Source organism: Mobula hypostoma, chromosome 31 (assembly GCF_963921235.1).
Source record: "Mobula hypostoma chromosome 31, sMobHyp1.1, whole genome shotgun sequence".
Lineage (NCBI taxonomy): Eukaryota > Metazoa > Chordata > Chondrichthyes > Myliobatiformes > Myliobatidae > Mobula > Mobula hypostoma.
The window spans coordinates 4,236,128-4,262,520 of NC_086127.1; the positions used below are offsets into that span (position 1 = coordinate 4,236,128).

Sequence of the window (26,393 nt, forward strand, 5' to 3'; positions counted from 1 at the left end):
ACAATGGCGGGGGCATGGGGAGCAACGGTGGACCCAAATGCAAGACACATCTTGTGAGGTTACTTAGATTTAGTTTATAGTTCGAAACCAGGAGAGCAAGGCAGGAGTAGGAATAGCGAACTGGACAAGGACTGAGGACTACGACAAGGCTGGGACCAAGGGTCTGGACTAGGACTCGGATTCGGCTCCCTGAACTAGAGGAGACATGAAGAGGCTAGGGTATGGAGTCCGAGCCAGAGACTGGGCAAGGACCCAGTACCTGGGTCGTGCCTCGGGCTCGGACCCAGAACCAGGCATGGACATGACATGGGCTAGGGAGAGGAGGAACATGGCAACACAGAGCCTCGGTCTCGGGAGAGCAGGTACATGGAAGCATGGACACATACACAGAACACAGAGTCGGGACCCCTCCTTGGGTACAGGGCATAGGGCCGGGACTCATGACCCTCCGCGGGGCAACGGCAAGTCGGCCTGACTTAACCCACGGAGGCGAGGACAAGACAAGAAAAGACCAACACGAATGAACACCAGACAGTACCTATCTAGCTCCAGTGATGAAACTAGACCGAAGTGCAGGTGGAAGCTGCAAAGGAGTGCTAGAGACGAGAGGGGCAGAGAACGGATTCAGACAAGGGGGTAGGATAGGAATCACAGACCGCCGGGGCCAGGACTTGGACGCGGACCTGGTGCCTCGTGCCTGGACGCCACCGCGGCCAGGACGTGGACGCGGACGCGGACCTGGTGCCTCGTGCCTGGACGACGCCGCGGCCAGGACGTGGACGCGGACGCGGACCTGGTGCCTCGTGCCTGGACGACGCCGCGGCCAGGACGTGGACGCGGACGCGGACCTGGTGCCTCGTGCCTGGACGACGCCGCGGCCAGGACGTGGACGCGGACGCGGACCTGGTGCCTCGTGCCTGGACGACGCCGCGGCCAGGACGTGGACGCGGACGCGGACCTGGTGCCTCGTGCCTGGACGACGCCGCGGCCAGGACGTGGACGCGGACGCGGACCTGGTGCCTCGTGCCTGGACGACGCCGCGGCCAGGACGTGGACGCGGACGCGGACCTGGTGCCTCGTGCCTGGACGACGCCGCGGCCAGGACGTGGACGCGGACGCGGACCTGGTGCCTCGTGCCTGGACGACGCCGCGGCCAGGACGTGGACGCGGACGCGGACCTGGTGCCTCGTGCCTGGACGACGCCGCGGCCAGGACGTGGACGCGGACGCGGACCTGGTGCCTCGTGCCTGGACGACGCCGCGGCCAGGACGTGGACGCGGACGCGGACCTGGTGCCTCGTGCCTGGACGACGCCGCGGCCAGGACGTGGACGCGGACGCGGACCTGGTGCCTCGTGCCTGGACGACGCCGCGGCCAGGACGTGGACGCGGACGCGGACCTGGTGCCTCGTGCCTGGACGACGCCGCGGCCAGGACGTGGACGCGGACGCGGACCTGGTGCCTCGTGCCTGGACGACGCCGCGGCCAGGACGTGGACGCGGACGCGGACCTGGTGCCTCGTGCCTGGACGACGCCGCGGCCAGGACGTGGACGCGGACGCGGACCTGGTGCCTCGTGCCTGGACGACGCCGCGGCCAGGACGTGGACGCGGACGCGGACCTGGTGCCTCGTGCCTGGACGACGCCGCGGCCAGGACGTGGACGCGGACGCGGACCTGGTGCCTCGTGCCTGGACGACGCCGCGGCCAGGACGTGGACGCGGACGCGGTCCTGGTGCCTCGTGCCTGGACGACGCCGCGGCCAGGACGTGGACGCGGACGCGGACCTGGTGCCTCGTGCCGGGACGCGGTCCTGGTGCCTCGTGCCGGGACGCGGTCCTGGTGCCTCGTGCCGGGACGCGGTCCTGGTGCCTGGTGCCGGGACGCGGACGCGGACCTTGTGCCTGGACGCCGCCGCGGCCAGGACGTGGACGCGTCGCGGACCTGGTGCCTGGTGCCTGGACGCGGCCAGGACGTGGACGTGGACGCGGACCTGGTACCTGGACGCCGCCGCGGCCAGGACGTGGTGCTTGGAGCTTCCGGATAGTGTCAAGCTCTCGACTCGTCCCGGGAACAGTAGACAGCGGCTCTCGATTCTCTCCGGTGGGTTAACTGACGGACCCACCTTGATGAGGAAACTTTGCAGGCTCGCTTCGGCGAGGTAACTGGACAGGGTTGCTAAGGTGTGGAAAGGCGAATTACCAGCACTCGCTTCGGGTGGAGACTAGGCTTGCTCCGGCCAGATGACATTGATATGCCGTGACTTTGCAGATTTCGCAGACACTCCCGCCCAGAACGGCTGAAAGCCGGAGATTATAAACTAGCGGTTCAGCCGAGCGTTAATTGCCTCTAATCACCAAAGCCGAGGAACACGGGAAAACAGGGAATCAACGGTCCGGATCGTAACATAAACAAGCTAAATTTAAAGGGACCCCGATCCGGACCATGACACAGGGTCTCTACTCTGCTCTGCTATCATCTCCTTCCGAGATAAGGCAAATCTTCCTGGTCAGACTTACTGCAATAATGTTGATCAAATAATGAAGGTAAGAAAGTTTCTGACACATCCTCAAAATTCGACTCCCAATTTGAACAACCTCATCCAGTCAATCTATTTAGCCATAGCTCGGGTTACAAGACAGGAAGAATCCATATTAGCGTCCATCTGTGGTTCCTCAGAAATGGGCTTTGTTGTCAAATGCACTTCAGGGAAAACTTGTCCACCTGCTAAGTCATTCCATAACGATAAAGAAACATCATTCACGGGTAAACTGGGTTGTAGTCCTACTTTTACAGGCCCTGTAACTCATCCTGACCTTAAATTTACTCTATGCATATGTACTGGCATAAGGGCGCTTCCAACTCCTCTTTTATGGTTTACCTCATCAATGTCAGACTCATCACTAAACTTTAGAACACTGTCTAACATCAGTGACTGAGAAGCTCCAGTATCTCTAAGGATACTTATTGGATTCCTATTTCAAGGATTCAAATCCCTCGGTTATAAAATGTTCATATCCCCTCTTAACTTGGTCAGACTCTGCAAAATATCATTGGTATTTATCGAACCCTGTGGATTTACAGGTGTTTCAATCTGGTGCACACAATCATCTGACACTGCTCCCTTCTCTTTGCCCTTCACTCACTCACTGGACGTCCTCGCTTTGCTTCCCGCTCGAAGCAATTCGTCCTGCACAAGCAAATGGACTGAGACGGGTTGCAGTCACGGTATCAGGCATCAGAAAAAAACAAGCCCTTCGGCCCATCAAGATCATACCGGATCTCTTGCCCATCTTTGCATACTCCATTTCTCTGCATTGAGGACATACGCTTCGATTTAGATGTCTTTGTCACAACGTAGAAATGTTTCACTCCGTCTGTCCTCACTCCACTCTATTGCCTCCACGCCAAGGACAGGGTTCCTCCCCCAGCCTGCAACTACCACCCCACTGGTTTCAGCTTCCAACACAGAAATTCTCTATAAAATCCACCATCGAGTCTGTCGGGGTCATCTACTGTACCTGGTGCTCCCGGTGTGGCCTTCTGTATATCGGTGAGACCCGGTGCAGATCGGGAGACCGCTTCGCCGAGAACCTACGTTCCGGACCCTGGAAGAAAATCGGGATCTTGCCGCAGCCACCCATTTCAATTCCACTTCCTATTCCCATTCCGACATGCCTAAGTCCGTAGCCTTCTCTACTGCCACGCTGAGGCCACACTCAGGCTGCAGGAAGAATACCTCACATTCTGTCTGGGTATCCTCCGACCTGATGGCATGAATATTGACTTCTCAAACATCCGGCCATGTCCCCCACCCTCCTTCACCATTCCCATTCCTGTTTCCCTCTCTCACCTCATTTCCTTACCTGCCCATCGCTTCCCTCCGTTGCTCCTCCCCCTTCTCTTCCTTCCATGGTCTTCTATCCACTCCTATCAGACTCCCCTTCTTCCAGACCCATATCTCTTTCCCCAGTCAACTTCCCAGCTCTTTACCGCGCCCCTTCCTGGTTTCGCCTTCCTCCCCACCCCCCATGTTCCTACCCTGACTTCTTCCCTTCCCTTCCAGTCCTGCTGAAGGGTCTGGGCCCGAAACGTCAACTGTTTACTTATTTTCCATAGATGCTGCCTGGCCTGCTGAGTTCCTCCAGAGTTTTGTGTGCGTGATTTGGAGCTCCAGCACCTGCAGATTTTCCATGTTTCTGACACGCAGTCGTTGCCTCTGCTCCCGCACCTTTCCCGGGAGCGGTGTCCAGATGCAAACTACTTCCTCTATATAAGTACACCCTCACCCCTCAGATCACTTTTAACCCACTGTCTTCTCACCTTATTCCCTTCTGCGTACACTCCAGAAAGGAAAGAAGTATGGACCATTTCCACTGATTGCGTGTAAGCATTCTTCTGAGGTGCATCACAACCTGGTATGGAAGTTGTCCTGTCCAAGACCAGAAAAATCTGCAGAAGATCGTGAACACGGCACAGCACATCACACAAACCAATCTTCCGTCCTTGGACTCACTTTACACCGCACGCTGCCGGAGCAGTGCTGCCAGGATAATCAAGGACAAAGCCCACCCAGCCAACACACTTTTCGTCCTTCTTCCCTCCGGGAGAAGGCTTAGGAGCTTGAAGACTCGTACGGCCAGATTTGGGAACAGCTTCTTTCCGACTGTGATAAAACTGCTGAACGAATCCTGACCCGGATCGGAGCCGTTACCTCCAAATATCCGGACCTGCCTTTCGTTTGTTTCCTATTTTTTTTTTGCACTACCTTACTTTCCATTTTCTATTTTCTATTTATGATTTAGCATTTAAACTGTTAATATTTACTATCGATTTGTACTCCGGGGAGCGGGAAGCGCAGAATCAAATATCGCCGTGATGATTGTACGTTCTAGTATCAATTGTTTGGCGACAATAAAGTATAAGGTATAGTAATCATATTTATTTTCATGGAGCTATGGGTCTTACAAGATGGCGGAGTACATTGATGCCTTCCTTAAGCTACTATCTCAAACCCCATCCCTCCCCCAGCTACATCAAGGACACTTGCCATATCATCCACGGAGCCAAATCAATCTGATGTTCTACTCTTCTCCATGGATATTGGAAGCGTGCACACAAATATAGAGACAGACAGGTGAAAAGAGGCAGTTGAGGAGAACCTGCAAAAACAAACTCATCCAGAGAGAGAGAGCAGACAGTAGCTTTTCAGAGGGGTAGAATCTCGAGGATATGCCAGTCAGTACCGAGTTTCATGCAGCACCACACCGTGTGGTGGGAGACCGCAGGACCTGTGGCACCAAGCTGCAGTGGAGGAGACTGCAGTACATGCAAATTATGCATCACCAGACTGCGGTGTGAGAGACAAAAGTACATGCAGATCACGCAGCACCAAACTCTGCTGTGGGAGACTACAGTACATGCAGACACTGAAGAATATCAAAGGCACACACAAAAGACCTCCTGGAAAGTGGGACTAGCAAGACCAAAGGATAATTTGTGAACAGCAGAACCTAGTTTTTGCCATTCAATGTAAAAAGTACCATAATATATACACAAGCGAGACAGAAAACAGCCTACGAGTCAGACTCACAGGGCACTCAGTCATAATGCAATGGTTAACCAGGGCAGACCTATTCATAGACATTTGTATAGCATGTCGTTATTCCTTGGAGATTCCGGGGCTGGAAACAATAACTGGTCAAACCTTCAAAGAAACAGAGGACAGAGGAAATGGATTGAGACATCAGAAACCTATTTTCCAAATGAAGTCTAAAAACCTTGGCCAAAAAAACAAAACCTACTCCCCAGAAAGGTCAATATTGGACCTAATAATTAGGCCTACAAATATGGACTGGATTTACAAAATCAGAGCATTGAGAGTTTAATTTAATCCAAGGGACACCCACACACCTGGATACAAAATAGGGATCAGTGGAAACTACAAAGGAGGGAGGTTAGGTCTTACTCCAAAATAGAGCCTAATAACTAGGCCGCAAAGCACAACCTGCTATAAGATGTGGGTAAGATAGGGAGAGCACAAAAGAGATTTACAAGGATGTTGACTGGATTGAAGAGTGTGCCTTATGTTATGGGAATAGGTTGAGTGAACTTGGCCTTTTCTCCTTGGAGTGACAGAGGGTGAGAGCTGACCTGACAGAACTGTATATGGTGATGAGAGTGTTACATACCTCACGGTTGTCTTGTGACTGTCTTATGAGCATGATGTAATTGAGTGTCTTATCAGCATGATGTAATGGTCTTGCAGAGGTCACATGATGCTATTTTCTCGCCACTGAGGTCACATGATGACCTGCTGTCAACAGGTATATAAAGAAGACCCTTGGTTAGTGATGCAGTTAGTTTTCAGTTTAGTTTTGTGCTGGTTACTCCGTATTGCTGCGTATTTGGCTTAAGACGCAGTTTTGTTTCAAAGTAGAGTGCTACTTTCTATTGTAAGTAGTATTGGAGAGTGAAGACGTTACCAAAGTACAGGAATTGGCCGTGTCGAGTAAAGCTGATATCGTTTGGAGGTTTTGGAGAGGGTCGACCTTTATTGAATCTTCGTTCAAGAAAAACTGACCTGCAACTGTGATATCTCCTGCTAAAGTGGGAAGGATAGTGTAATGTTTACTCTCCAGAGGAAAAGGTCTGTTCCTTTAAACCATTTTATTTCTGCTATTGTGAATCCTGCGGGCAAGGCAGATTCCGAGTAGGAGCAGCAGTAAGGTGACGCCTTTGAGGAATTCTTTACTTCAGGAAAGTCTCTCCTAATTGACTGTATAAATCTCTTGGACTTTCGAATTTACTATTCTGAGATCTGTGTTCGTATTTACCACTTTAAGAACTGTTTTCGCTTTTAACCTTTTAAGAACCGTTTCAGAGTTGCGGTATAGCAGTTAACTTTCGGTTAAGTCAGTCGTTTAAATACATTTCGCTACTTTTTCAGCCGAGTTTAATACATGTTTGTTTGTTTTTTATAAAACCTGACTCGATTCTATATTCATTGTTGCCGGTCACGTGTCATAAATTTGGGGGTTTGTCCGGGATTGGTTCCAATTTTGAGGTTAAGTTCTTGTTTAATTTATCAATCTGATTTCGAAAAGAGAAACCAATTCTTTTGTTTGATTGGTCTGTGGGTGGTATTCGGCAGCAATGAATATTAACGACTTTATGGAATCACCAAACCTGGGGTTTTTAACAAAGGCAAGAAAGGTAATGTTTCCGAGATTGCTAGAAGGTTAGATCTTAAAGGAATTCCGATGGTTACCACAAAGCCAGTAATTCAGAGAAAAATCGGGGCACACTATAAAGAGTTGGGTGTTTTTGATGAAGAAGTGTTAGGTTTCCATTGAGTAATCTAGAGATGCAGTTACATATCGAACAAATAGAGTTAAAGCAATTAGAAACTGATTTGGAAAGAAGTCGGTTAGAAGCTGAAAATAAACAGAAGGAATTCGAGGCTAGAGAAGTCCATAGGAAAAGGGAATTTGAAGAACGGGAAGCAAATAAAAGGAGGGAGTTTGAGCTACAGATGGAGAAATTAAATTCCGAGAATCAGTCTTCTGGTTCTAGGAAACAGTTTATTGCCAGTCGCGAGCTTATTTTAGTTCTTCCAATTACTGAAGTAGAAGTGGACAAATATTTCCAACATTTCGAAACTGTTGTTCTGATTTCAGAGTGGCCGAAAGAGAAATGGCCAGTGATGTTATAAAGTGTAATTAGAGACAAGGCAAAACAAGTTTATACAGCTTTAACTGCTAAGCCAGCACTTGATTATGATACTGTGAGGCGCCATATATTGGAAGCAAATGAACTGGTTCCCGAAGTTTACAGAGAAAGAATCAGAAAGTTGAAGAAATCTGTGGAAAAAAATTACGTGGAATTTGCCTACGAGAAATCTGTATGTTTTGAGAGCTGGGTTTCCTCTAAAAATGTGAATGGGCCGTATAATAAATTGAAAGAGTTGATTTTACTGGAGGTATTTAAAAGGAGCATTCCTGTTAAAGTGAGGACATACTTAAATGAAAGGGACACTGCTACATTGCAGGAGCTGATGAGTATGCTTTCATTCATAAGAGGAAATTTTCTCCAGGTCGGACTTTTAAAGGGAAAGATAGCACAGAGAGTCAAGGTAAACCAGAAATTAAATCTGAAGTTAGTGAGAAAGGTAAAGATGAAGGGAGACAAGTGAAGGAAAGACACTTTGGTCCTATTTGTAATTATTGTAAGAAACCTGGACATGTACACATACAAACAATGCTCAGCCCGCCCCACGGTGACTTGAGGACAAGATGTAAATTGCCACGTAAAGAAAACCAGTCGGAGCGGTTTAAAAGTGCTCGGGACACACACAGCATTCATTAAGCAGCAAGCCAGGTCCACGTTTAAATGTCACGTCATGGGGCGAAACGCTGCAGAGAACAGCACGGCAACAGGCCCTTCGGCCCGTTTTGTCCGTGCTGTCCATGATGCCAATTAAAAGAGCCCCCAGACATCCGACCGCCGTATTTCCTCTCACCCTCTCCCATCCCTATCTCCCGTCTCTGTCCCTCTCCCCACACTCTGAGCCACCATGTCCCTCGTCTTTGTTCTTTACTCCTCTTCTCTCGCCTCTTTCCACACTCCCTCTTCACGCCCCCGTTCCCCTTTTCTCACCCACTCCTCTCCCTTCACCCCACTCCCCTCTCTCCCACCAATTCCCGTCCTTTGCCAACTCTGTCCACACTGTCTGCCAACTACCTCCCTCTCTACTCTCTCTTCCTTTCTCTCTCTCTCTCTCTCTCTTTCTCTGCGTCTCTTTCTCTCTCTCCCCCCCCCCCTTTCCCCCCCGTCTCTCCTGTATATGAACTTTCACCCTTCAACACCATGAGACATGACCACGGTCAGTGACTCCTGACCTCCTACCACACCCCTGACATCTGACCTCCTGAAAGTCTCCCCGAACCTATGATGCTCGGACATTTTCTGTCTGACCCCCTGACCCAGGCACCCTGAAACTCTACCGCTGTCTTTCGCCTTTGACCCTAGAACACGCTGAGGTATGAAAAATCGGCGTTTATATATTTTTCCACCGCACACACCACCGCTCTCTTCTACAAACTCTGCTCGACTTCCCTCAGACATACGCTGACCTACTCGCTCACACACCGAATCAACAGCCGGGTAGCATGTTCCCCACCGCCAAGGTCGTGTTGAGAAACCGACAACTCTCACCAGGGACCTCGGCATCTGGGACATCCCGCTCCTTGCTCATACTACCGGGAAGGCTCACCCGGGCCTGAAGACTCGCTCTCAGCTTCTTCCTCCTCCAGCACCTTTCCTGAGGGGTCTTTGAAACCATAAGCACCACCTCGTTGTCCGCGTGATTATTTTTTCCACTTTTAGTGATTTTTATGAATTTGTGCTGCCGCGAAAAAAAAGCCCTCAAATCTCACGTCATATCTCCGTGAACGTAAACCTGACGACGATTCGATGAAATCAACCAAATTCCTTCCACTTGAGGAGTAAACGAAGAGGACACAAGGTGAGATGAAGGTGCTCGAAAAGTGATCTGATGAGTGACGTTATATTCATACAGAGAAAGTAATTAATAGCTGGGACATCGCTCCCGGGCAAGGTGGTGAGATCAGTGGCAACGACTACGTTTCGGGAGCGATCGGACGAACAAGACCTGAATAGAGCCATGTCTTCTCAGCTGAGAGGAAAGGGATTCGCCGAGGATGGGCAAGTGGGTCGGTATGCCCGTGATGGGCCGAAGGGTTCGTTTCTGTGCTGACTGTCACGGTGACGGCAACCCCTTGAGACCATTCCTCTGCGCAAGAGGGACAGGTTCGCGCGAGCAGCAACGCCAGCGGAAGGGCGGAGACTGCCGAGGGCGTTCCGTGTGTGAGGGAAGGACCAGGGATTGACCTTAAAAAACCTTCAGCGCGTCCCGCAGTGACTTACAGACAGCTAGCTACGTACTCCAACTGCAATTAAGCTCCCATAAGTAGAAACAGAAGAGGAGAAATCAGTCTGCTTGATTTAAAAGTACACACTGCGCCTCTGGACATACGGACAATTGATGCATCAGCACGGTCCCACGCCCGACTTTTAAATTAGAACATGAGAAAGTTTTTGAAGGCAACCGGCTATTCGGCCCATAAGGCTTGCAAAACTCCTGTTTTCATAGTGTGTTGAAATAACTATCGAGTTACTGTTTGAAAGTCTCTCAGGTACGACACTAAACTGCACGACTAGGTAGTTCGTTCCATGTGTCCACAACTCGCTGTGCAAAGACTTGCTTCCTGATGTGAGTTTGAAATCTCCCTTTAACCAGTTTCCAAAACCTGCCACGTCTTGTTGTTAGTCTTTGTTATTTATAGTTTCCATCGGCTCCATTGCAGTCCTTTATTTCCCTGTAACTGCAAGAAAATGAATCTCTGCGTAAAATGTGGTGACATGTACATGCTTTGTAATAAAATTTCTTCAACTTTCACACGAGCCTTCTTTTCCTCGTTGAGTAGAACTCTATCTATTAACAAATCTATATATCTATCTATCTGTCTGTCTATCTATCTATTTATCCATCTATCTAAGCATCTGTCTATCTATTTGTCTATCTGTGTATCCACCTGTCTATCTATTTGTCTATCTGTGTATTCCCTGTCTATCATTTTGTCTGTCTGTATGTCTATCTTTCAATCTATCTATCCATCTATCTATCTATTTGTCTATCTCTCTATCTTTCTATCTATCTATCTATCTATCTATCTATCTGTCTGGGTATGTATGTATGTATGTATGAATGTATCTATCTAGTTATAATTTTCATAATCTCTATTGTATTCCTTTATTTTCCTGTGAATTCCTGCAAGTTGAGACATCTCAATCTAGTGTATGGTGACACATACAGCCTTTGATTTTAAAAATCACTTTAACTGTGACACGAGCTTTCGTTTTCTCGCTGAGTTGAACCACAACCGTGCAGCGAGCTGGAAGCATCGGCCTCTGAGCACAACGGTTGGCGTTGGAAGAAATGCAAGCGGACGCACAGCAGGCAGAAAATGACCTGTTCCCCATGCCTGAATCCTATTGCCCGAGTGTCCCAGTGCCGAAACGAGAAACCCTTCTGGTGTTGTTCACAGCCCCAGAGAGATCAGGTCTGGACTCGGAGGACTCGATTTACCGTTGTCCTTAAGAAAGATCATAGTTATTGTGACAGGACAACTGCCAATGTTCACCAGAACAAGAGATTCTTCAGATGCTGGTAACCAGAGCAACAGACGCAAACTGCTGGAGGATCTCATCAGGTCAGGCAGCATCTATGGACAGGGATTGACTTCCGACGTCACGGGTGGGACTGTCAATCAGAAAGGGAAAGGGAGGGGCTCAGGGGTGATCGGCCAGTGACGTCTAACACAACTCATCGTATCGGCTGGTGTGGTGTCCATTCTCTGAATATTTACCTTCCTCCACCGGAGCCTCTTAAAAGCTTCTATCGTAGGGACAGAGAAAATTGGGCCCAATATTTGTGATGTTGCAATTATTTCTTCACAGACATTCAGTGGTCACTTTTATTAAGTACCCACTGTGTTTGTGTGTGTGTGTGTGTATGTGTGTGTGTGTGTGTGTGTGTGTGTGTGTGTGTGTGGTGTGTGTTTGTGTGTGTGTGTGTGGTGTGTGTGTGTGTGTGTCTGTGTGGTCTGTGCGCGCGCGCGTGCAGTGTAGACAGATGGATAGATAGACAGATAGATAGATAAGAGTTCTACTGAACGAGAAAAAGAAGGCTCATTTCACTACATATTTCACCAAGTAGCTCTACGTATATACAGTAGCATGCAAAAGTTTGGGTACACCTGGTCAAAATTTCTGTTATTATGAATAGTTAAGCGAATAAAAGATCAACTGATTTCCAAGAGGCATAAAGTTAAAGATCACACATGTCTTTAATATTTAAAGCAAGAAAAAATGTTAAGTTCCATCTTTGACAGATTCAAAAAAACCCAAGATGTAAAAGGGCCCGAGGGATAAGTTTGGTCACCCTGCATAGCTGGTTCTTAGTAACACCGCCCTTGGCAAGTATCACAGCTTGTAAACGCAGTTTGTAGCCAGCTAAGATTCTTCCAATTGGTCTTTGGGGGATCTTCGTCCATTCCTCCTTGCAAAAGGCTTCTAGTTCTGTGAGATTCTTGGGTGATCTTGCATGCACTGCTTTTTTGAATTCTATCCACAGATTCTCGATAATGTTTAGGTCGGGGGACTGTGAGGGCCATGGAAAACCTTTAGCTTGCTCCTCGAGAGGTAGTCAATTGTTGATTTTGAGGTGTGTTTTTGATCATTATCCTGTTGCAGAACCCATCCTGTTTTCATCTTCGGCTTTTTTTTTTATTTACAGACGGTGTGATGTTTTCTTCCAGAATTTGCTGGTATTTAATTGAATTCGTTCTTCCCTCGACCAGTAATTGTTCCCCGTGCGAGTGGCTGCAGCACAAGCCCAAAGCATGATTGATCCAGCCCCGGGCTTAACAGTTGGAGAGTTCTATTTTAACCTCATCAGTCCACAGGACATTTTCCCAAAATGAATCAGGCTTGTTTAGTCGTTTCTTTGAACCTTTTGAATGGAATTTTTTGGCCGCGATGTGCAAAGTATGATTGGAGAAAAAAGGGGGCAGAATTTCATGAAAAGAACCCCTCACCAACTGGTAAGCATGGGGGTGGATCGTAGACTTATTCAGTCCTGTGAATTTTTTGTTTGTGCCAGGAAGAGGTTTTTCGGAGTCGAGGGGTGGCCAGTTTTTTGCATGACACTGTACATGGAGACCTCTCTCTCTCACACACAGTCAGACAGACAGACAGACAGACAGACAGACAGACACACACACACACACACACACACAGAAACACAGACACACACACACACAGAAACACAGACCCACACACACACACACACAGACACACAGACACAGACACACACACACACACACACACACACAGAGAAACACAGACACACACACACACACACACACACACAGAAACACAGCCACACACACACACACACACACACACACACACACACACACTGGTTGAGTTTGTCTGTTTTTTTTGCAAGATCTCCTTAACGGCCTCTGTACACCCGTCTCACCTGTCTGTCTCTATATTTGTGCACAGGCTCTCAACGTTCATCGAATGCTTTAGCTACCTGGAAGAAATGGCGAGTGACTTTGATGTAGCTGGGGGATTTTGAGATCGTTGCTTAAGGAAGGCATCAATGTACTCTGCTATCTTGTAAGACCCATATCTCAGTGAAGATATATCTAATTATTATACACAATTAGTGGAAACAGTCGCAACTTCTTCGCTTCTGGAGTGTCCGAAGAAGGGAATAAGACACTAGACACTAGACACTAAAATACTACAGCACAGTACAGGCCCTTCGGCCCTCCATGTTGTGCCGGCCCATATATTCCTTAAAAATGTACTAAACCCACACTACCCCGTAACTGTCTATTTATCTTTCAACCATGTGCCTGTCCAAGAGGCTCTTAAATACCCCTAATGTTTTAGCCTCCACCACCATCCCTGGTAAGTCATTCCAGGCACCCACAACCCTCTGTGTAAGAAAACTTACCCCTGATGTCTCCCGTAAACTTCCCTCCCTTAACTTTGCAGATATGCCCTCTGGTGTTTGCTATTCGTGCCCTGGGAAACAGGTACTGGAAATTCACCCTATCTATGCCTCTCATACTCTTGTAGACCTCTATCAAGTCCCCTCTCATCCTTCTACGCTCCAAAGAGAAAAGTCCCAGCTCTGCTAACCTTGCCTCATAAGACTTGCTTTCCCATCCAGGCAACGTCCTGGTAAATCTCCTCTGCAGCCTCTCCATCGCTTCCACATCCTTCCTATAGTGAGGTGGCCAGAACTGAACACAATACTCCCAGTGTGCTCTCACCAGAGATTTGTAGAGTTGCGACATGACCTCTCGAATCTTGAACTCAATCGCTCTATTAATGAAGCCCAGCATCCCATAGGCCTTCTTAACTATCCTATCCTATAAGTTGAGAAGATAGTGGTTTAATAGTGATCGGGGGTTGTGCGGGGGCGGGGGGGGGGGAAGGGTGAATGGCTACTTATATAGAGGAAGTAGTTTGCATCTGGACACCGCTCCCTGGAAAGGTGGCGGGAACAGAGGCAACGACTGCGTGTCAGAAACATGGAAAATCTGCAGGTGCTGGAGCTCCAAATCACGCACACAAAACTCTGGAGGAACTCAACAGGCCAGGCAGCATCTATGGAAAATAAGTAAACAGTTGACATTTCGGGCCCAGACCCTTCAGCAGGACTGGAAGGGAACGGAAGAAGTCAGGGAGGGAATATGGATTGAGGGGAGGAATAAGTGCAATTCTAAACCAGGAAAGAGCGCGGTAAAGAGCTGGGAAGTTGAGTGGGGAAAGAGATATAGGTGTGGAAGAAGGGGAATCTGATAGGAGTGGATAGAAGACCATGGAAGGAAGAGAAGGAGGAGGAGCAACGGAGGGAAGCGATGAGCAGGTAAGGAAATGAGGTGAGAGTGAGAATAGGAATAGGAATGGTGAAGGAGGGTAGGGAACATGGCCGGATGTTTGAGAAGTCAATGTTCATGCTATCAGGTCGGAGGCTACCCAGACGGAATACAAGGTATTGTTCCTTCAGCCTGAGTGTGCTCTCGATGTGGCAGTAGAGAGGGCTGCGGACTGTGGCATGTCGGAATGGGAATGGGAAGTGAAAATGAAATGGGTGGCTGCGGCAAGATCCCGATTTTCTTCCAGGGGCCGGAGCTTAGGTGCTCGGCAAAGCGGTCACCCGATCTGCACCGGGTCTCACCGATATAGGGCAGGCCACACCGGGAGCACCAGGTACAGTAGATGACCTCCAACAGACTCGGAGGTGAAGCATCGCCTCACCTGCAAAGACATTTTCTGGCCCTGAATGGCAGTGAGGCAGGAGGTGTTGGGGCAGGTCTGACTCTCGTTCCGTTTGCAAGGACAATTACCAGGAGGGAAAGCAGTGGGGAGGGTGGAGTGCAGAAGGGAGTCGTGTGGGGTTCGATCCCTGGGAAAAGCAGAAAGTGGGGTGGGGTGGGGGAGAGATGTGCTTGGTGGTGGGATCCCATTGGAGATGGCGGAATTTACAGGGAATTACGTGTTGGAAGCTGAAACCAGTGAGGTGGTAGTCGGAGGTGGGGGTTCAGGAGGAACCCTGTCCCAAGCGTGGAGGAAATAGAGTGGAGTGAGGACAGACGGAGTGAAACATTTCTACATTGTGACAAAGACATCTAAATCGAAGCGTCTGTCCTCAATGCAGAGAAATGGAGTATGCGAAAATGGGCAAGAAAGCCAGTCTGATCCTGATAGGCCGAAGGGCTTCTTTTCGTGATGCCTGATACCGTGACTGCAACCTGTCTCAGTCCATCTGCCTGCGCAGGGCGAATTGGTTCGAGCGGGAAGCAAAGCGAGGACGTCCTGTGAGTGAGTGAAGGGCCAGGGGCGATTACAACCAATGCTCAGCCCGCCCCGCGGTGACTTGCGGACAAGATGTAAACTGCCACGTAAGGAAAACCAGTCGGAGCGGTTTAAAAGTGCTCGGGGCACACACAGCATTCATTAAGCAGCAAGACAGGTCCACGTTTAAATGGCACGTCATGGGGCGACACGCTGCAGAGAACAGCACGGCAACAGGCCCTTCGGCCCGTTTTATCCGTGCTGTCTATGATGCCAATTAAAAAACACCCAGACATCCAACCGCCGTAATTCCTCTCACCCTCTCCCAACCCTTTCTCCCGTCTCTATCCCTGTCCCCACACTCTGAGCCAGCATGTCCCCCGTCTTTGTTCTTTGCTCCTCTTCTCTCTCCTCCTTCCACACTCCCTCTTCACGCCCCCGTTCGCCTTTTCTCACCCACTCCCCTCCCTTCACCCCACTCCCCTCTCTCCCACCAATTCTCGTCCTTCCTCCCTCTGTCCACTCTGTCTGCCAACTATCTCTCTCTCTCTCTCTCTCTCTCTCTCTCTCTCTCTCTCTCTCTTCCCCCGTCTCTCCTGTATATGAACTTTTACCCTTCAAAGCCCTGAGACATTCCCACGGTCAGCGACCCCTGACCTCCTACCACACCCCTGACATCTGACCCCCTGACAGTCTCCCCGAAGCTATGACGCTCGGACATTGTCTGTCTGATCCCCTGACTCAGGCAACCTGAAACTCTACCGCTGTCTTTCGCCTTTGACCCTACCACACGCTGAGGAATGACAAATCGGTGTTCATTTATTTTTTCCACTACACACACTACCGCTCTCTTCTACGAACTCTGCTCAACTTCCCTCATACACACGCTGACCTACTCGCTCACACACCGAATCAACGGCCGGGTAGCATGTTCCCCACCGCCAAGGTCGTGTTGAGAAACCGACAACTCTCACCAGGGACCTCGGCATCTGGGACATCCCCGCTCCTTGCTCATACTACCGGGAAGGGTACAAGGTGAGAAGAAGGTGCTCGAAAAGAGATCTGATGAGTGACGTTATATTCATACACAGAAAGTAATTAATAGCTGAGATATCGCTCCCGGGCAAGGTGGTGAGATCAGTGGCAACGACTACGTTTCGGGAGCGATCGGACTAAAAAGACCTGAATCGAACCATGTCTTCTCAACGGAGAGGAAAGGGATTCGCCGAGATGGGCAAGTGGGTCGGTATGCCCGTGATGGGCCGAAGGGTTCGTTTCTGTGCTGACTGTCACGGTGACGGCAACCCCTTGAGACCATTCCTCTGCGCAAGAGGCACAGGTTCGCGCGAGCAGCAACGCCAGCGGAAGGGCGGAGACTGCCGAGGGCGTTCCGTGTGTGAGGGAAGGACCAGGGATTGACCTTAAAAAACCTTCAGCGCGTCCCGCAGTGACTTACAGACAGCAAGGTACGTACTCCAACTGCAATTAAGCTACCTTAAGTAGAAACAAAAGAGGAGAAACCAGTCTGCTTGATTTAAAAGTACACACTGCGCATCAGGACATACGGAGAATTGATGCATCAGCACGGTCCCACGCCCGACTTTTAAATTGGAACATGAGAAAGATTTTGAGAGGAACCAGCTATTCAGCCCATAAGAATTGCATATCTCCTGTTTTCATAGTGTGTTGAAATAACTATCGAGTTAATGTCTGAAAGTCTCTCAGGTACGGCTCTGAACTGCACGGCTCGGTAGTTTCTTCCATGTGTCCACAAGTCGCTGTTCAAAGATATGCTACCTGATGTGAGTTTGAAATCTCTCTTCAACCAGTCTCCAAAAATCTGTCACGTCTTGTTGTTAGTCTTTGTTATTTATAGTTTCCATCGGCACCATTGCAGTCCTTTATTTCCGTGTAACTGCAAGAAAAAGAAACTCTGCGTAAAATGTGGTGACAGGTACGTGCTTTGTAATAAAATATCTTCAACTTTGACACGAGCCTTCTTTTCCTCGTTGAGTAGAACTCTATCTATTAACAAATCTATATGTCTATCTATTTGTCTATCTATCTATCTATCTATCTATCTATCTATCTATCTATCTATCTATCTATCTATCTATCCATCTATATACACATCTGTCTATCTATTTGTCTACTTCTCTATCCACCTGTCCAACTATTTGTCTATCTACATGTCTATCTTTCAATCTATCTGTCAATCTATCTATCTATTTGTCTAGCTAAGTATCTTTCTATCTATCTAGCTATCTATCTCTCTTTCCGTCAATCTATTTATACATTTATCCATCCGTCTGTTTATCTATTTATCTTGTGATATATCTATCTATCTATTATCTATCTATCTCTCTCTCTATCGGTATATCTATCTATCTACTTATCCATCTAGTTTTCTATCCATCTATCTATCTATCTATCTGCCTGTCTGGGTATGTACGTATGTATGTATGTATGCATGTATCTATTGAGTTATAATTTTCATAATCTCTATTGTATTCCTTTATATTCCTGTGAATTCCTGCAAGTTGAGACATCTCTGTATGGTGACACATACAGCCTTTGATTTTAAAAATCACTTTAACTGTGACACGAGCTTTCGTTTTCTTGCTCAGTGCAACCACAACCGTGCAGCGAGCTGGAAGCATCGGCCTCTGAGCACAACGGTTGGCGTTGGAAGAAATGCAAGCGGACGCACAGCAGGCAGAAAATGACCTGTTCCCCATGCCTGAATCCTATTGCCCGAGTGTCCCAGTGCCGAAACGAGAAACCCTTCTGGTGTTGTTCACAGCCCCAGAGAGATCAGGTCTGGACTCGGAGGACTCGATTTACCGTTGTCCTTAAGAAAGATCATAGTTATTGTGATAGGACAACTGCCAATGTTCACCAGAACAAGAGATTCTTCAGATGCTGGTAACCAGAGCAACAGACGCAAACTGCTGGAGGATCTCATCAGGTCAGGCAGCATCTATGGACAGGGATTGACTTCGGACGTCACGGGTGGGACTGTCAATCAGAAAGGGAAAGGGAGGGGCTCAGGGGTGATCGGCCAGTGACGTCTAACACAACTCATCGTATCGGCTGGTGTGGTGTCCATTCTCTGAATATTTACCTTCCTCCACCGGAGCCTCTTAAAAGCTTCTATCGTAGGGACAGAGGATATTGGATCCAATATTTGTGATGTTGCAATTATTTCTTCATAGACATTCAGTGGTCACTTTTATGAAGTACCCACTGTGTTTGTGTGTGTGTGTGTGTGTGTGTGTCTGTGTGTGTGTGTTTGTGTCTGTGTGTGTGTGTTTGTGTGTGTGTGTGTGTGTGTGTGTGTGTGTGTGTTTGTGTGTGTGTGTGTGAGTGTGTCTGTGTGTGTCTGTGTGTGTGTCTGTGTGTGTGAGTGTGTCTGTGTGTGTGTGTGTGTCTGTGTGTGTGTGTGTGTGTGTTTGTGTGTGTGTGTTTGTGTGTGTGTGTGTGTGTGTGTGTGTCTGTGTGTGTGTCTGTGTGTGTGTGAGTGTGTCTGTGTGTGTCTGTGTGTGTGTCTGTGTGTGTGAGTGTGTCTGTGTGTGTGTGTGTGTGTGTGTGTGTCTGTGTCTGTGTGTGTGTGTGTGTGTTTGTGTGTGTGTGTGTGTGTGTGTGTGTGTGTGTGTGTGCGCGCGTGCACTGTAGACAGATGGATAGATAGACAGATAGATAGATAAGAGTTCTACTGAACGAGAAAAAGAAGGCTCATTTCACTACATTTTGTACCAAGTAGCTCTACGTATATACAGTAGCATACAAAAGTTTGGGCACCTCTGGTCAAAAATTTTGTTATTGTGAATAGCTAAGCGAGTAAAAGATCAACTGATTTCCAAAAGAGAAAGTTAAAGATCACACTTTTCTTTAATATTTTAAGCGAGAAAAATTTTAAGTTCCATCTTTGACAATTTCAAAACAACTAAGAAGTAAAAGGGCCCGAAGCAAAATTCTGGGCACCCGGCAATGGGTGGTTCTCAGTAACATCCGTTTTGGCAAGTATCACAGCTGGTAAACGCTGTTTGTAGCCAGCTAAGATTCTTGCAATTGCTCCTTGGGGAATCTTCGCCCATTCTTCCGTGCAATAAGGCTTCTAGTTCTGTGAGATTCTTGGGTGGTGTTGCATGCACTGCTTTTTTGAGTTCTATCCACAGATTCTCGATGATGTTTAGGTCGGGGGACTGTGAGGGCCATGGCAAACCTTTAGCTTGCTCCTCGTCAGGTAGTTCATTGTTGATTTTGAGGTTTGTTTTTGATCATTATCCTGTTGCAGAAGCCGTGATCTTCGACTTTTTTTTTTACAGATGGTGTGATGTTTTCTTCCAGAATTTGCTGGTATTTAATTGAATTCGTTCTTCCCTCGACCAGTAATTGATCCCCGTTCCACTGGCTGCAACCCAAGCCCAAAGCATGATTGATCCAACCCCGGGCTTAACAGTTGGAAAGTTCTATTTTAACTTCATCAGTCCACAGGACCTTTTTCCAAAATGAATCAGGCTTGTTTCGGTATTCCTTTGAACCTTTTGAATACAACTTTTTGGCCGCAATAAGCAAAGGTATGTTTGGAGCAAAAAGGTGCAGAATTTCATGAAAAGAACACCTCTCCAACTGTTAAGCATTCATGTACATGCTATATGTAGGTATTTATTTCTTTAATACATATTTATTATTATTTGCACAATTTTCCTGCTTTTCAGCTTTGGCCATTTCTCAGTCTTGTTCACGTATAGTGTCTTTTAAATTTGTTCCGTTGTATTTCCTTATTTTCCTTTAAAATACCCGAAATCAATTGGTCATCATTGTCTCTGTGTAACATACACGTAATTAGATAATGGCTAATAATCTAAATCGACTTTGATTTTGAACTTTACTTTGACAGGGGATCAGAAAGGTCTATACGGCGAACTGTCGGAGGGGCGTTGATGCCTGTTGTCCGGGCTGAGGGTGGATTGATCAGAAGGGAGTGGTGTGCTGTCACGGGCACACAGCGGGAGGAGCTTTCTGTAAAGGCCAATATCATTCAATTATGTGGCAGCAACTCAGTGCATAAAAAATCATGCAGATGTGGGGAATAGGTTCAGTTGTTTTGGAGAAGAAACATCTGAAGGAGGGAAGGAACGTGATCTCAAATGAATTTGACACTGGAAGGATTGCTGGTTGTTGTCTGTGCATCCCAGGAACTGCTGATTGCCCTGGATTTTCACACACAGCAGTCCATAGAGTTGATATATAATGGCGGGAAAAAAGGCCCAGAGAGAAGCAGAAGTTTGGGAAAGTGGGCATAGATGCATAGATAGCGTGGGCAGGCAGATTCCTTTCCCGGGTTTGAAATATCGGATACTAAAGGAGATGTGCAGTGAGAGCCGGGAGCACGGATCGCTCCGTTACTGTCGCTGGTGGAAACGAAATCACTGGCGGCGTTTGATGGACATTCGGACAGACTGCAGAATCGAAAAGGAATGGAGTGATATGAATAGTGTCCGAGTGCAAGGTGTGATTTCGTTTGCTTTTGATACCTGTGCCACGTGACAGTCACCTGTCCTCTTTGCCCTTTCCAGGTCTCTATCCTGTCGCCCCTCGACCTCATTGGCCACAGGGAAGTGAAGACCCACCAATGAAATCTCTTTCCGTCACTGGGGTCCTCCAATCCTGATGAACTTGCTTTGCGTTGTCGGCAGCGCCACCATATTCCACCAATAGATTGGCGATTAATACACCGCATAGTGCTCCGAAAGCTGTTTTAATGTTGCAACAGAATTATTTTTTTCAATGCCTCACCCTATGAAGTAAATCATTCCATGCGCCTCCATGTCACGTAAATAGCTGCGTTCCAAACAACCGTGTGGACGACGTCCAGGCTTCTGCCTTTGATCAGCATTTCTCACACCCGATGTTGGCACTAACTTCTGCAGCTGGCACGGGAAACCAGGACGGCAGCATTTTTGCTTGATGACGGCTAAATTTTAATTGCATTTCCTCCTCCTCTGTGATTTAGCTGCTCTGCAGAACAGAAGGTCAGCACAGAGGGAAAGCGGCAGCACCAGGGATCTGCGACCGGGGGTAAACCTCACGAAGAAGGGACAGTGCTGAGGGCGTCCTGCACTGTCGGGTGGCCGGAACTGAGAGAGTTTCATTCTGTTGGACGGGCAGTTGACCGCCGCGGTGACTGCTGCGGGTTGCGTCAATGGGTCGCTTGGGCAAGAAGATTCAGCTGTCCTGTACCTGTGTCACTGGGGTGATAGAGTGCCTTGGCTTCGCGGGCATGTTATTCGGCTGGCCCTCGCTCGTCATTGTACTGAAAAAGGAGGAGTACTTCGCTGATCTCTGCCCCCCGCAGAACACATCCAACCACTCTGGGCTGAGGAATGGTGAGTGTCGGGCTATGACATAAACTGCAGGGAGTTTAGGGCGGGCGGGGGAATTGTGGGAAGCCAGGAATAATGACAGTCCGTGAGGGATGAATAAGAGTCTTTCCCAACATCATAAGTGGATAAAGTTGCTGGGGATGGCGGAGTTCCTCTCTCTCTCTCTCTCTCTCTCTCTCTCTCTCTCTCTCTCTCTCTCTCTCTCTCTCTCCCTCTCTCTCTCTCTCTCTCTCCCTCTCTCCCTCTCTCCCTTTCTCTCTCTCCCCCCCTCTCTCTCTCTCTCTCCCCTCTCTCTCTCTCTCTCTCTCTCTCTCTCTCTCTCTCCCTCTCTCTCCCTCTCTCTCCCTCTCTCTCTCTCATACACACACACACACACACACACACACACACACACACACACACACACAGTCTTTCAATGTCTCCCTCTCTCTCCGCTCCGTCTCTGTCACTCTCTCTCTCTCTGTCGGTCACCCGCTATCTGTCTCAGTTCTGCAGTTTCCCAGTCTGCTCTCCGCACTTGTTTCTCGCTTCACTCTGTCTCTCGTTCTCGCTCCCCGCTCCTTATTGACTCTCTACTCCCTCGCTTCCCTGTTTCTGGCTTCTTTCTCCGTCTCATTTCTCTCTCTCTTTTCCACATTCCACCACTGTTCTTCTCTGCCCTTACCTCTTTTTCCCCCTGTCTGTCCTTTGTCTCACTGTAAGTTTTTTTTTTCCCAAATCCCAATCATACACACATCAAAATTCAGCCATAGCAAACTCACCTGTTAAACGTGGACACACGCTGGCACACTTACAGTCCATCTCCTTGTCATTCTCCCCGCACCACCCCCCTATCTATTTATCTATTTTTCTACCTCTCTCTCTCTCCCTCGCTCTCCCTCCTTAACGGGTAGTATTTCGAGAAGAAAACTCCGAGAGACGTTTTCTGTTCTCAACCAAAGTACTGCCCTTTAATTTTATTATGAACAAAACCAAAGCCTCTTAAAGTGAACACAACTCAATGAGTGTTCTTCTGAATTGTGTAGGAGAGATTTTACTGTGAGCAAAATGTGCTAATTGTCACCCATTAATACATATATAGACACACACACACACACACACAGGCTACCAGTACGGTTTAGAATTGATTTTAAGTTTCTCTTGTTTTGTTTATAAAGCCCTAAATGGGCTCGCCCTCTCCTAAATCGCTGAACTTCTAATCCCTTATTCTATTTCCGGGTCCCTCAGGACGGCTGACTTGGGACTCCTGCTTGTCCTGCGATCTGAATTCAAGTTCAGGGGTGACCACGACTTTGCAGTTGTAGCCCCTAGACTGTGGAACAACATTCCCTTTCCTATCAAATCACCGTAGAGTGAGGGGTTTAGATGGCGTGAAGCTTGTTAGGTGTGTTCTGGAAGGATTCTTCACACAGTATGTAGATAAACCTACAGGAGGAGAGGCTGTACTTCATCTGGTATTGGGATGAACCTGGTCCGGTGTCAGGTCTCTCACCGCAGACCGCATTTTTCAGATAGCGTCACAATTCTGTCTCCTTTACCATAGCATTGGAGAGGGATAGGAACAGACAAGTCAGTGAAACGTTTAGATTAGATTAGATTATGAGAACACGCTGTTCTCTTTTATTGTCATTCAGTAATGCATGCATGAAGAAATGATAAACATGTTTTTGCAGAATGATATCACGAAAACACATGACAGACCAAGACTGAAAAACTAACAAAAACACATAATTATAACATATAGTTACAACAGTGCAACAATACCATAACTTAATGAAGAACAGGCCATGAGCACAGTAAAAAAGTTCAAAGTCTCTCGAAAGTTCCACATCTCACGCAGACGAGAGAAGGAAGAAAATTCTCTTGCCATGCCCGACCACAGTCCGACTCTGAGTCGTTCAAATACTTCGAGCTTTAATTTAATTAAAACTTTAATTGAATTAATAGGAAATATGGGGCTATCAGCCAGGAACTTGAAAGCATAAATTGGAAACAGATGTTCTCAGGGAAGCGGACAGAAGGAATGTGCAAATGTTCAGGGGGTATTTGCGTTCGGTTCTGCGTAGGCTCCTTTCACTGAGGCATGGAAAGGTTGGTAGGGTACAGAAACCCTGGTGTACAATGGCTGTAGTAAATCTGGTCAAAGAGAAAAGCAGAGCTTATGAAATATTCGGAAAACTAGCAATAAAGATCTAGAAGATTATAAGGCTAGCAGGAAGGAGCTTAAGAATGAAATTAGGGGAGCCAGAAGGCGCAATGAGAATGCCTTGGCCGACAGGATTAAGGAAAACCCCAAGCATTTTATAAGTAGCTGAACAGCAAGAGGATAAGATGTGGGAGAACAGAAACAATCAAGTGTGACAGTGGAAAAGTGTGTATGGAACCGGAGGAAATAGCTGAGGTGCTTAATGAATACTTTGATTCAGTATTCACTACTGAAAAGGATCTTGGCGATTGTAGGGATGACTTGCAACAGACTGAAAGGCTTGAGCATTCAGATAATAAGTAAGAGAATGTGCTGGAGCTTTTGGAAAGCATCAAGTTCGGTAAGTCACTGGGACCGGATGAGATGGACCACAGGCTCATGTGAGAAGCGAAGGAGCAGATTGTTGAGCCTCTGGAGATTATCTTTACATCATCAATGAGGACGGAAGAGGTACCGGAGGATTGGAGGGTTGCGAATGTTGTTATCTTATTCAAGAAAGGGAGTAAGAATAACTCAGGAAATTATAGACCAGTGCGTCTTACTTCAGTGGTTGTTAAGTTGACGGAGAGGTTTCTGAGGGACAGGATTCATGAATATTTGCAGACGCATAATATGATCAGGAATAGACAGCATGACTTTGTTAAAGGCAAGCCTCTTAAAGTGAACACAACTCAATGAGTGTTCTTCTGAATTGTGTAGGACAGATTTTACTGTGAGCAAAATGTGCTAATTGTCACCCATTAATACATATATAGACACACACACACACACACACACACACACACACACACACTCACACACACACAGGCTACCAGTACGGTTCAGAATTGATTTTAAGTTTCTCTTGTTTTGTTTATAAAGCCCTAAATGGGCTCGCCCTCTCCTAAATCACTGAACTTCTAATCCCTTATTCTATTTCCGGGTCCCTCAAGTCGGCTGACTTGGGGCTCCTGGCTGTCCTGCGATCTGAATTTAAGTTCAGGGGTGACCACGACTTTGCTGTTGTAGCCTCTAGGTTGTGGAACAACATTCCCTTTCCTATCAAATCACCGTAGAGTGAGGGGTTTAGATGGCGTGAAGCTTGTTAGGTGTGTTCTGGAAGGATTCTTCACACAGTATGTAGATAAGCCTACAGGAGGAGAGGCTGTACTTCATCTGGTATTGGGAAATGAACCTGGTCCGGTGTCAGGTCTCTCACCGCAGACCGCATTTTTCAGATAGTGATCACAATTCTATCTCCTTTACCATAGCATTGGAGAGGGATAGGAACAGACAAGTCAGTGAAACGTTTAGATTAGATTAGATTATGAGAACACGCTGTTCTCTTTTATTGTCATTCAGTAATGCATGCATGAAGAAATGATAAACATGTTTTTGCAGAATGATATCACGAAAACACATGACAGACCAAGACTGAAAAACTAACAAAAACACATAATTATAACATATAGTTACAACAGTGCAACAATACCATAACTTAATGAAGAACAGGCCATGAGCACAGTAAAAAAGTTCAAAGTCTCTCGAAAGTCCCACATCTCACGCAGGCGAGAGAAGGAAGAAAATTCTCTTGCCATGCCCGACCACAGTCCGACTCTGAGTCGTTCAAATACTTCGAGCTTTAATTTAATTAAAACTATAATTGAATTAATAGGAAATATGAGGCTATCAGGCAGGACCTTGAAAGCATAAATTGGAAACAGATGTTCTCAGGGAAGCGGACAGAAGGAATGTGCAAATGTTCAGGGGATATTTGCGTTCGGTTCTGCGTAGGCTCCTTTCACTGAGGCATGGAAAGGCTGGTAGGGTACAGAAACCCTGGTGTACAATGGCTGTAGTAAATCTGGTCAAAGAGAAAAGCAGAGCTTATGAAATATTCGGAAAACTAGCAATAAAGATCTAGAAGATTATTAGGCTAGCAGGAAGGAGCTTAAGAATGAAATTAGGGGAGCCAGAAGGCGCAATGAGAATGCCTTGGCCGACAGGATTAAGGAAAACCCCAAGCATTTTATAAGTATCTGAAGAGCAAGAGGATAAGATGTGGGAGAACAGAAACAATCAAGTGTGACAGTGGAAAAGTGTGTATGGAACCGGAGGAAATAGCTGAGGTGCTTAATGAATACTTTGATTCAGTATTCACTACTGAAAAGGATCTTGGCGATTGTAGGGATGACTTGCAACAGACTGAAAGGCTTGAGCATTCAGATAATAAGTAAGAGAATGTGCTGGAGCTTTTGGAAAGCATCAAGTTGGGTAAGTCACTGGGACCGGACGAGATGGACCACAGGCTCATGTGAGAAGCGAAGGAGCAGATTGTTGAGCCTCTGGAGATTATCTTTA

The 26,393-nt window shown here is 47.5% G+C and overlaps 1 protein-coding gene across 4 annotated transcripts in view; it reads left to right on the forward strand.

The window, feature by feature from the left end:
• The first annotated feature begins 20,736 nt into the window (after positions 1–20,736).
• The window catches only part of LOC134339942 (equilibrative nucleobase transporter 1-like), a 42,594-nt gene continuing 36,937 nt past the window's right edge, over positions 20,737–26,393 (forward strand). For 3 of the 4 annotated variants that reach the window (XM_063036734.1, XM_063036737.1, XM_063036733.1), the window contains exon 1: positions 20,737–21,850. In XM_063036734.1, the coding sequence (XP_062892804.1) occupies positions 21,667–21,850 (184 nt within the window). In that variant the 5' untranslated portion in view covers positions 20,737–21,666. The remainder of the gene's footprint in view (positions 21,851–26,393) is intronic. The other variant, XM_063036732.1, reaches the window with a different exon arrangement.